Raw genomic sequence first — 12,158 nt, 5'->3', positions numbered from 1 at the left:
CTCTCCAGGCACCTCCTCCCAACCCATTTGGATTTGGGGGTCCAGTGCCACTGAATTGCTCAAGGTTCCCAGTGGGCCACTCTGGTTCTCCACCCCAGACCTGTTCCCTTTGCCTGCTCACTGCCTCCTTCCACCAGACCAAGCCCTGGTTATCTTGAAGCCCAGCATCCCCCTCTTCCTAGAGGCTTCCCTGCCCTGGGCTGTCATTGTAGCTTCTGGCAACCGTCCTGAGCTCTTCCCTGAGGATAGGGACCCAGCCTGTGTTTCCTGGGCCTCCAGGACCTGGCAGGAGCTAGCCCAGAGGAAGTGCTCAGCAGGGAGCCTGGAGGCCCTGAGGGGGTGAGGTGTAGAGGAAGGGACAGAGCCCTGGAAGGTGGTCCGCAGGCAGGTGGACGGCTGGGGATACAGAGCCTGGAGAGGGACTGTCCTCAGTGGGAAGTTGAAGGAAAGGTGAGAAGTGGAGCACAAATGGCAGTGGGAGCTCAAGCCTCTTTCCCCTGTTGCATCCCCAAGTCTGTTTGACTCAATGAGGAAAGGAGCTCCTAAGGAAGCGGAGGGGGCAGGGCTGTGATGAGGGCAGTCCCAGCAGGAGGGAGGCACAGAGGCAGAGATGGAGCAGTAGACAGTGGGTACTGACCATCCCTCCAAGCTGTCAGAGGCCCAGTCGGGGAGGAGAGTCCCAGAAGAGAGGGTACAGCCACCCCTGCTTCACCCGCCACAGAGCTGGCTAAAGGAGAGACTAAAGGGTCTCAGAGCAGACACCCTCTTAGGTACCCTGGCTTCCAGGCCATAAAGTTGGCACAGCCACTTAGTCAAGGACAGTCTCACCAGGAGAGAAGGATCTCTGCCCCACTCTGTCCCCCCTGGGGAGGACACCAGGAGGGAAACCAGGGACAGGCCTGGGACAGCCCAGAGGGCTCCTGAGTGGGGCCCTGACCCTGCCAACCACGGGCTTCAGGAGGCCAGAGCCCACCCCCAGCCCCTCCCTCCTGACCTGTCTGGCTACCTTCTAGTTCCACCTCACACTGTGGTTTTTAGGTCCCCTCCCTCCACTGCCACCTCTGACAGCTGCAGCTCTCCACTCTTCAGTTCCTAACATTTCCCCATTAGCAAAGGCAGGACAAGGCCATGTATCTGAGATTTGGATTGAGGGAGAGAGAGGGGAGAGAGAGAGAGAGAGAGAGAGAGAGAGAGAGAGAGAGAGAGAGAGAGGAAGAGAGCGACCTGGGCAGATGTGGGGTGGGGGCTGGGGGACAGGCACGCCCTTGCAGGAAGCTGGATCCCTTGAGCTGGCTTTTCTGGAGCACAGACCCACTGGTTCTGGAGCAGTCTGTGGAACAGGGGTGGCAGTGTGGGGCCCTCATGAGTGCACACACACACACACACACACACACACACACACACACAGCCCACTGGGATGTAGGTCATGGGCTGGAGTGCCTCGGGCAGGCAGGGACAGTGAGTACCCAGCCATCCAGACACACTCTTCCAGATTGGACAGAAACGCATCCTTCCCTCTGCCTGCCTCTCCCCACTGCTTCTCTGTGTCAATCTGACCCAAAGACTCTCTAGGTTGCTGTTTAATTTTCCCCAGAATCCCACTGGCTGAGAATGTTCTGTGCAGGGTTTCTTCTCTGTGCATGTCAGTCCCTATGCGGGGTAATGTGGAGTCTACAAGAGATGGAGGCCCCACCTAGAAGACGTCCAAGGCATAGCCCATGAGAGGTCCTAGGACAGGAGGCACTAATGACTCAGAGGGTACAGGCAAGGAGAGAACAGAGCAGCCTCAGCCCGGCCAGTCAGGGCTGGCTTCCTGGGGGAGGTGGCAGGACCTTACTGGGCAGTTGAGTGAAGGCTTCAAAAGCCTAGGAAAAACAGTGGTCCTGATGCAGCTGGGAATGCCCCAGACGTTCCCATCCTCCACCCTGGAATAAGGGCCTCTCTAGAGGTCACATCAAGAGGGACCATCACAGACTCTTCTACCAAAAAACCCTGATGGCCCTGCAGTCCCCTTAGAAAAAGCAAGCCCCGGATATCACTCCACCTCCCATCCAGAATCTGCTCTTTTCATCTGCCCTCTCCGTGTAGACACCAACATCCCCTGCCAGGTCACCGTGACCGCTTTCCTCACCCCACCCCACCTCAGCCTCCAAGGTTTCAGTCTGGCTCTTGGAGCAGCTCACAGCCCAGAGTTGGAGACAGGTACATGGGGAAGTCAGGGAAGACTTCCTAGAGGAGGTGACTCCTGAACTGAGACTTCAGGATGAACAGGAGTGGCCAGGTTGGGGGTAGGAGTAGTAGGGAGAACTGAGATGGGGGAGTGTTCCAGGCAGGGCAACAGCAAGTACAAAGGTGAGGGAGGAGAGAGAAGATGGTACATTCAAGGCAGAGATTGAATAACGGGGGAGTGGAGAGAAAGAGGGGTGTGGCTGGAGACAAGCCTGGAAGCATCATCCAGTGGTCAGATGACGGACCACCTTGAGGCTGTGTTAGTGAGGTTAGGCTTTATCCTGCTGCAGTGGGGTGCTCTGTAGGACTTTAGGATGCCTGTGAGTGGCTCCCTTTGACTGTACATGGAGGATGAGTTCGGGGTATGGGTGGAGATGGGGAGCCCTGGGAAAGGGCAAGGAGTCCATGGTGAGAGCAGGGAGATGGAGAGTTGGGGCAGGTCTCAGGACCACTTAGACAGAATGGACATTGAGTGGTTCTGGTTCCTCCTCTCCGGGGCCCCATCTTCCCGTTCTGTAATGGGGGATGGACAGGAGGACCCTGGAAGACCCTCTCCCTTCAGCCTAAGAGTGGGAGCCCTTTGAGGTGGCTAGTACTGTCCCCACCCCTCTGATGGTGTTGAGGCTCGGAGAGCCATGGGCGCAGGCCCAGGGAGGTAGAGCAGAACGGACGCCCTGGCCGGTGCTGTATGTGAGATGTACCATTCAGGAGGGAGCCCACCAGAGGCCTGCGGAGAGGACTAGGGTGAAATGGCTTTGCTTTCTAAACAGCAGGATCTCCTCAATGAGCCTCTCTCTCCTTCTCCCAGCAGGAGCCCCTCTCTCTGGGGGACACCAGCGCCTCTCTCCTGAGCTTTCTCTTCCGGGCCCAGGGACTGCCCTCCCACTCTCCCTGGGCGTCACTTCCTGGCCTTCTTGTGAAGCCGGCTGCTCAGGCTTGGGTGCATAAATGATTTAAGCCCCTCCCCCGCTGGCCTCATTGTTCTTCTTTATTGGACTAGTCTCCTAATTTAGCCTCTACCCAGAGTCCCGTAGGGCAAGAAGGGGGGTTCCACCACTCAACCACCTGCCCAGCTGGAGAAGGTTAGAGGCCTAGCGTGGCGGGCCAGCAGGACTGAGGCTCCCCTGGGCTGAGGATTGGGGGCCAGGATAGCCAGGGGTAGGGGGACAGCCCAGAGTGGTAGCCAGAAGCAGAGGAATCTGGGAGTCCTGGCTTTGAATCAGGAGTGCCCCCACTAGCTTGTGGCCTTGGGCCCTTCTAGGCCTCAGTTGTTTCATCTGAGTAATAGGGTTGTTCCCCGCTCTGTGAAGGGTCACTTAGCACAGAGCTGGGCATGTAGTGAGAGCTCAGTAAACGGGGTCCCTGTTCTGCCTCTCTGGGCTCATTTCTTCACCTGTGAAAGGACCTCATGTGGGAAGTATGCCTTCTATTCCTTCAGGCTCTTGAGGACCAGCCAGCTGGACCAGGGCAGACCCCTAGAGTGAGATTAAAGGAACCTAAATTTGGCATTCCTTCCCCACTCTAGCTCAGTCAGACTGGCATCATTACCTCAACTTCACAGACAGGGAAACTGAGGCTTGCTGAGAGCCCAGGACTTTGCCCAGAGCCTGTTAAGTTAGCAGAGCCAGGAGGAGGCCCCAGGCTCTCATCCCTGAGAGGCAGGGCAGTCTGAACAGCGCCCATGTCCCAGCACTCCAGCCACAGTCACAGGCTCAGAGAAGGACCTAGTGGGCACTGGTTCAAAGCACGGGCTCCGGGGCAGGACACACCTACATGACTCTCAGCTTGGTCCTTCACTAGCGAGATGACTTTGGATGAGTCACTCAGCCTCTCTGAACTTGTTTCCTCATCTCCAACATGAGAACGATAACACCAACCTCACAGCCTGGGTTGGTGGAAGGGGGACGTGGGATGAAGAATGGGACGCACGTGGCCAGGCACATGCTGTTATTTTATGATTGTTTTCTATTTGTCACCAGCCGAGGCAAAGCCGTTTGGTGACATCTTCAGCTTCTACCCCCCTCACAGGAAGGGCCAAGGAATGGTGACATCAGGCCTCCTGACAGCTTCCAGCTCAAAATAGCCCTCTCTTTAGACTGACCCTATCCCATTACAGCTGTTTCTGTGCTCGCTGTTTCCAGCTGAGATGACGCCTTTGGTTGTGGCTTCTGCCACGTTGTGCTCATCCCTTGAACTCCTCCAACAAACCCTCCCGGGGAGGCAGGCTTTTTCATGGGCAAATGAGGGGCCTCCAGGTGGCAGTTCTGCCACAGTAAAGCATTCAGTGTGCCGCAAAATAAAGATCCTGGGCACTGGACCGACGTGGGTTAGAATCACTGACCTTACTGTATGATCTTGGCCACCACTTAATTCCCTGGGCCTCAGTGTTCTCATCTGAAAAATGGAGCCAATAACAACCCACCAGGTTTGTTGTGAAGACTCAAGCAGATAAGGTACATAAAGGACCTTGCATGGCATCTCACCTGGAGTGGTCACCCAGTAAATACTACTGGTTATTATACCTGCAGCACTTGGAAGTTTACAGAATCACCTCCATCTGCCCCACTGTAGGGCCCCCAACTGGGGCAGGTGTCCTTGCTGGTTAACATCAGGAAGAAATAAGCTTTTGGGCTGCCCATTCTGCCCCTAGGATTTCCAAACCAGCCCCTTCTGGAGTGTGTATCTGGGCTTCTGTCTGAGCCCAACTCCCTGCTCTATGAATCACAGACTTCCCCCAACAGGTGTCCAGCCACACACAGTTTTACCCCATCACTGCTCTGGAGCCCCGGCACAACCAAGGAAGCAAGCAGGACAGGCCTGAGTCGGCCCATTTTTCAGAGAAAGAAACTGAGGCTGAGCGAGGAGAAAGGACTAGGCTCACAGGGAGGGAAGAGGGTGCCAAGTGCTGAGTCGGATTTAGAATCTTAGATAGTCAGAGCTAGAACATTCAGAGGTATGGAGGACAGCACTCTCCCCTGACAGCCAAGGAAACAAAAGCTCAGATGCCTGAGGGCACGGGGCAAATTAGCAGCAGGATCCAGCTGGTGCCATTCACTCATTCACTCCTTCCTTCCTTCCTTCCTTCCTTCCTTCCTTCCTTCCTTCCTTCCTTCCTTCCTTCTTTGATCTAGTGAATGTGCATTGAGCACCTTCTCAGGGCCAAGTGCTATGCAGGGGATACAGTGGCAAACAAGATGCAGCTTTAGGGATTGTGTGGTCTTAAGTGGGAGTCAGGCCAGCGACCAGGTGATAAAAACACACCCTGGCTGGGGAGGCACCAAGAGCTGCTGGCAGTGCACGGGTGGGACGTGGCAACTTCGAAGTGGAGGATGGCAGGACCCTGTGAGAACCCAAGAGAGAACGTTCTGCTGAGTGAGTTTCTCCCTCATCTGGCCCAGTGTCAGGCCTCCCTCTCATCCCCTTCCGTGGCAATCAGAAAGACAGGAAGGAGGTGCTTCTCTGAGCTGGACTCTTCATGCAGCTCTGAGAGGCCCAGGCCAATGAGGGTCTGTCAGACCTCGTCTGACCCTTATCCCAATTTACACATGGGGAACTGAGGCCCATCCACAAAGCGCTCTGCTGGGGTTCGTGCGCAGTCTCTGAGCTCCCTTCTTCCCCTTGCCTTCCTGCCTCTGCTTGTTGTATAAAAGAAATCCCTGCCCCTGTGTTTGCCACTCCCCCTAGCTGTGTTAGTCCTCACTAGCCTTGCTCTCAGGGTCTGTCACCTCAGGACCACCCAATGGGGCGCTGCACAGCTCTGTCTGCTAAAACACCATGTATATGGCTTGGGTCTCCAGAACATCAGTCAGTGGCTGGGGATGTGGCCAAAATCCTTTCAGCCTCTGAGCACCTGGTGAATGGAACCAGAGCTCAGGATATCCAGCAGATGGAAGAGAATTTTGCTTGGCTTGAATCAGGGAGGGGGGTCCAGGGCCCTGCGCCCAGCTCTGCCTCTCCCAACCCTGTCCTTACCGAGGCTCCTGAGCCCCCAAGGAATTCAGCTCGCCAAGCCCTGACCAAAAGCATCACTCTCACTAGAACTCTCTGAAGTTCTCCAGCCTCCGTGCCTTTGTACCTGCTGTTCTCTCTGCTTAGATTGCCTTTCCTCACCTCTCTGCCTGGGCCAACTGAATTCATCCACTCACTCATTCAACAAGTATTTGTTGGATGCTTACTACACGCCAGACAGAGAGCTATGCTCTGGGGATAACAGCTGTCAGAGAGCTTGGAGATTGGTAAGGGCTACAGGGCTTCACACACACACACACACACACACACACACACACACACACACACACGTCATGAAAATGAGAACAGGTCCTACAAAGGAAAAGAGACACAGAGTGGGATCCAATTGGATGGATTAGGGAAGCAGAGTCTAGGGAATTCTTCCCTGAGATGACTTTTCAGTTGCATTTGAGAGGAGGAGGAGGAAGAGTTAGCCTAGTGAAGAGTGAGAGGCACAGTGTTCCAGGCAAGGCAACCAAATGTGCAAAGACCCCGGGGTGATAGCTGGTTTGGTTGAGTGTGAAGAAGGCTGGGTGAGGAAGGATCAGATCACGCAGGGAGGCAGAAGCAGCAGACCTTGGTAAGGGACCATGTGGGTAGCAGGAAGAGGGAGGTGTCCAAGAGGAGCCAGAAAAAGAGACTATGCAATAGGTGGGAGACAAGCATGCGAGTGGCCTATCCCAGAAGTCAGGTGAAGAAAATATTTCACGAAGAGTCCTCTACTTCCTTAGTGGAGGAGTCACCTCCCCCAGGAAGTCTTCCTGGACTCCACATGTGATGGTAGGAGTTCCACAGTGCCCTGGCCTCCCTCACCAGAGCACTTATCTCTCTCCCAGACTAGCCTAGGAATATCACAAAGGCAGAGACGGTTTGACTTGGTTCTCCAACCCCAAAACTTAGTCCAGGACCTGAAAGTAGTAGTTGTTAAATGAATGAATGTAGAACCAGGGCTCAGAGAGCAAGTGACTCTGAGGCCACAGTTTTCCTTTGCTGCCCTGGTGCAACACAGCCCCTTCAGCTTTGGACTTCCAAGGTAAGCAAAAGCCAAACCCCTCTCGGCTAAATCTGGGATGATTCCCAAAGAGAGCCTGGGCTCTCCTCCATTCCTGCCTAACAATTCCTGTGGCCCCCTCTCTCCCTTTGCCGCTTTCTCCTAGTTCCCAGGCACCTTACTGACTGACCAGTTTCCAGAAGGCCAGCAACAGGATCCCGCAGCAGGTGAAGACAAGGGGTTGTGTGTGCACGGGGCCCTTCCATCAGGGTGAGGCAGCCACAGTCTCCAGGCAGCAGCCTTGCCCTGCCCAGAGCCTGCCACAAGCCAACCCTGAGTGACAGCAAGTCGGATTCGTGGGTTCCTGAGACACTGCTGGGTTCCAGGTGGGGAGATGGAGCCCCGGGAACCTTGCTTGGCCATGGGTTGCTCCCCCAGGCAAGGGTCTGTGCTCTCCGTAAGGCAGCATCCAGGTGTCTCTGTGCCAAGCTTCAGGGGAATACCTCTGGAGGCAGGCAGCCTGTCACACACCCAGGCTGTCTGCCCTCGCTTCCCCCAAGGAACTCATCACTCTAAATGCAGTCTCGTATCATTTCTCTGTCTCCCATTCAAGGCTGGGAGCTCTTCCAAGGCCTCTTCCTCTCTCTCTCTTCTTCTCTCCCTCCCTCTCTTTCCCTCTTTCTTCCTCCTAAGAAGCACAAACTATTTCTTAGGCTTGAGCTCTTCATTTCCACACCCCTGACCCTGACACACAGCTTGGCACATAGGGGCCACTCAGCTGCGTCCACTGGCCGCCCAGCTGCCCAAAGATGCCAGGTCCACAGGCAGGGCCTCACCAAGCTCTCCTGAGGGTTATAGCTCCAAACGTGGCAAAGGGCCCCTCTCCCTGGAAAGCGCTGAGCTCCTACAGGAGGAAGGAAATTTGGCCTTGAATCTGTGCCCGGAGGCCAGGACTGCCTGGCGTGGGGAGGAGGCGGGGAGAACTCAGTTTTCTTAGCAAAGCACTGTGGTCCCAGGAGGACCTGGGCTCCCAAAAGGCTGATCCAGGCTGGAGTGAGGCCACCTCTCAATTGGACCTCCCCTCTGAGGCCAACAGGGCCTGCTCCCTACTGAGCCCTAAAACCTGCTGCCCCCACACCCTGCCTCACGCCCTCAGCCACACTCTTGTCCTCCTGCTTCCCTACTTTGCGCTGTCCAGAGATAGCCAGAGTGCACCTAGCCCAGGGGGCAGCAGCCTGGCCCGGCTGAGCAATCGGATCTTTGTTACCTGCACCCCCGGGAGCCCCAAGCCTGCAGGAACTGCCACAGCCAAGTCATTCTGAGACTTACAAGTCCCTGTCCTGGGTTCTCAGCAAGGGCTCTGTCCCAAGCAGCTTTTCCCCAACAATCTGCCCAGGGTTTCCAGTCACAGCCCCTGGGGCCCTGCAAAGCGGAGAGCGCTTTCAGCCTGGCTTTAATTACAGGCAACGTTCCTGTTGCTGGCCCATCTATATTTATCTGCAGGATCTCACTAATTAAATTCCCCACAGCACCCGGCAGGCCTGGGGAGGGGACAGCGAGTGAGGCAGACAAGCAGGGGGGCTACAAACTTCCTTCCTTTCCTTCTTGGCCAAGAGCAAAACAGAAGCAGCCGGTACTCCCCCCAACCCCCACCAACCCTGCCAGTGCCCAGAGTCCGAAGGGCTGCCCAAGGCTCCACTTGGGAGCCTGCAGCCTTGTGCCCCTAACCCCGGATGCCAAGACCCGACAGTGCCCAGCTGCCTCCCCGCCTCCCCACTTCAACTCAGATTCCTGCAGCAAGCAGAGAAAAGTCTGCCTGAGCAGCCCTGAGCAGCGGCTGAATCCCCAACTCTGCCACTTTGCCAGCGCCCTTCTTACCGTAAGAGTCGTCTTGGTCCAGGAGAGAGTCGGGCTCCATGGCGTATGGGCCCCCAGCCCCTGGCCCCACCTGATTTATGAACCGAGGCTGTCTCCATGAGCGTCTGGGTTTCTCCTTTTGTATTCCATCTGGCGGCTTTTCCAACTAGATGACTGGGTACTCCTGCAAGCAGGCCCCTTTCCAGCCCTCGCCTTCATACAGTACATTTAAAGTAGCAGTAACCTCTTTTTCCTCCCCCTGCAGCCAGTCTGGAAACATTAGAAGGGACTGAGGCAGCGAGATGTCTAAAATAGGAAGACGCCGGGGACGATTGGCCGGGCTGCCCGCGACGCTGGCTGCGGGGATCTGGCCCAGCTGTGCAGATGGGAAAGCTAAGAGGTGAGGCTGAGCTAGGGCTTAGCATCTGGAAGCTGGCTCTGGAGCCCCGGGGGTCTGTGGGAATGGGGGGAGGCCAATCCACCGTGGGAGGGGATAAGGGTCTGCTCTGTTCACCACCCAGCACCCAAACCCCAGGGGCTTCTCCCAGGGCCTGCTGGAACCTCCCACTCAAATCTGTTCTACAGACATTTCCTGCAGTGTGGGGGATGCAGAAATTGACTCATCCATCCATTCAGTTAGTCACTAAGTGTTTTTTGAGCATCTTCTCTGTGCTAGACACTGGGCCAGGTGCTCAGTTTGCAGCAGGGAGGTAGTCTTGCCTCATGGAGCTCACAGGTAAACAGGTCACTGCAATGCAGTGTGTGTGGTAAGTGCTGTGTGAGCACAGAGAAGGGCTGCCTCATCTGGCTGAGAGAGGTGGTCAAGGAAGGCTTCCTGGAGGAATGGGCACCTAAACTGAGGCCTACAGGATGAGTAGGAGTTAGGTGAAGGAGGAGGGAGCAAGGGGGAAAGGTGTGCCAGACGGAGGGAGTGGCCTGTGCAAAAGCCTCAAGTTGAGATGGTACAGGGGGCATTAAGTTCCAAGTTGTTGGAGCAGTGGCTGAGGGAGTTGGTGCAGAGAGATGGGACCAAGGAGGCCAGCAGGAGAGGATCACGCAGGGCCACTCAGGGACGTCCTCAGGCCTGACCCTAAGGATAATTCATGGAGTGACATATTCCAAGTTGTCCTTTAAAAAGACCTCTCTGCTACTGGAACAACAGAAATAGCTGTGACACTGGTACCACTCATTATGCAGCCACCAGAGCTGGGCACTGTTCTGAGTGTGGCCCCACACTGTCTCACGCACTCCTCAGTGATTCCTCTAGTAGAAACTCTGGCTATCTTATTTTACCGATGAGAACAAGGCCGCTTAGAGAGGTGAAGTGACTTGTGCAAGGCTTGTGAGTAGCCTCCAGGGCAAGCCTGGACCCCAGAGAGGTGACAGCCTTGGTGCTGGGTGACGGGGCGGGGGAAGGGAGATAAAGATGCATTAGATAGATTCAGAGTACAGAACAGGGCCCTATGCTTGGAGAAGAAGGAGTGTGTCATTTGGGCCCAATCAGGGAAGGCTGCCTGAATGAGGAGGCATGTGAACTGGGCAGAGAGAAGAGAGCTGAGCAGGGGAAGATGAGGGCATCCCAGGCAGAGGGAAGGGCACAAACAAAAGCATGGAGGCAGGAAGGTCGCACTTAATGACAAGTGACTGGGAGAATGTCAGGGGAGATGCACTAGTTGGGGTTGGAGCAAGAAGGACCTAAATGACAGCCTAGGAGTGTGGGTTTGGTTCAGGGGCGACATAGAGCCTCGACAGGCATTTGTTGCACAGAATGGCCTCCTTATACTGAGCCAGAGGGGCCATCAAAAGGAGGGAGTTGGGAGACAGAGAGATAAGCCAGGAGGATGGCCGGAAGTCCCAGACCAGGGTGGCAGGGAGGGAAATACCCAGGTGCTCCCAGAGCAGCCAGTGGCTGCTACTGTGTTGGCCCAGACTTGGGGAAGCTCCTTTTGTCACCTTTCATCTCTCCCTACCTCTTGAATGACAGAGATCTCAGCTCCCAACCTCCCACTGCCTTAATTACAGGGAGGCCAGGCCCTACCCAGGCAGCTGCAGGCACCAGGTTCCCTGGTCTCCTACTCAGTGGGGCGGGGAGCAGGCTGCAGTGAAGGGAAGGGGTCTAGGAGTTGGGGTTTGGCCCACCTCTGCAGGGTCCCCGGGTTACTGGGGGCTCTGGGGCCCATTTGCACATATACACCCGTGGTCTCTATATATAGTGCGGTGGGTTCATTTCCGGGGTCTCCACTTACCACCTAGATGGCAATAATTACTCCACCCTTGGGAGTCTCATTGGTAGAATGGGGGTACTCATAGCCCTTTTTCATAGGGTGGTTGTACAGATTCCATGGGATAAGGTGCATCAAAGCCTTAGGGCAGGACATGACCAGGCGGGAGTGTCTTAAACACTCAAGAAAGGGTAATACTCATCCTTATCCAAACTTTTACCATCCTAACAGCCTATAAAAGAGGCGAGGGAGGTGGGGAGAACATGGGCCCATTTTACAGATGAAAAAGCTGAGGTTCTGAAAGAAGGGACTTGCCTTGAGGGTGTCATGGGGAGGCTCAGGATGCAGCCATCACCAGACTGTGCCCCCAGAACCTACTCAGAGAAGGAGGTGGGGCTTGGTGGGAGGGGGGCCTGGGCCCCAGTTCTGGCTGTGCCTCCAGGCATCGGTACAAGCCAGGGCCAGGCACTTACCCTCCCTGGGCCTCACTTTCTCACAGGTCAAGGTCAAAGCAGGATTAGCCTGGCAGCTCCCAGCCTCCTAATCCATTTCCCTCTTTTTATGAATTAGACATGTTTAAGTGCAACCAGAACTCTGGGCTCCAGGCATTCATTCACTCACAATCAATCTGTCTTGAGCACTGAGCTCCGCTTGCTTTCCATGGTGACATGACACTGCAGACAGACCCGTGTCATCCTGTTCAGGGGCCACACCACGTCCCGCCCTTTAGCTATGCCATACCTGATCGGAGCCATTGCCCGACTGATGGACGCCAAGTTGCTGCCAGTCATTCAAGGTGACAAGACTGCGAGGAGTATCTCACACGTACTCTGGCACATCTGTCTCATGAC

General features: G+C 55.6%; 1 protein-coding gene across 1 annotated transcript in view; it reads right to left on the bottom strand.

The window, feature by feature from the left end:
• Positions 1–9,489, bottom strand: part of DAB2IP (DAB2 interacting protein) — a 182,676-nt gene extending 173,187 nt beyond the window's left edge. Inside the window, exon 1 of the mRNA XM_074330947.1 lies at positions 9,107–9,489. Within this exon, the coding sequence (XP_074187048.1) occupies positions 9,107–9,146 (40 nt within the window). The 5' untranslated portion in view covers positions 9,147–9,489. The remainder of the gene's footprint in view (positions 1–9,106) is intronic.
• Positions 9,490–12,158: the final 2,669 nt, after the last annotated feature.

Source organism: Rhinolophus sinicus, linkage group LG04 (assembly GCF_036562045.2).
Source record: "Rhinolophus sinicus isolate RSC01 linkage group LG04, ASM3656204v1, whole genome shotgun sequence".
Taxonomy (NCBI): domain Eukaryota; kingdom Metazoa; phylum Chordata; class Mammalia; order Chiroptera; family Rhinolophidae; genus Rhinolophus; species Rhinolophus sinicus.
This window is presented reverse-complemented; position numbering and strand designations above follow the sequence as displayed.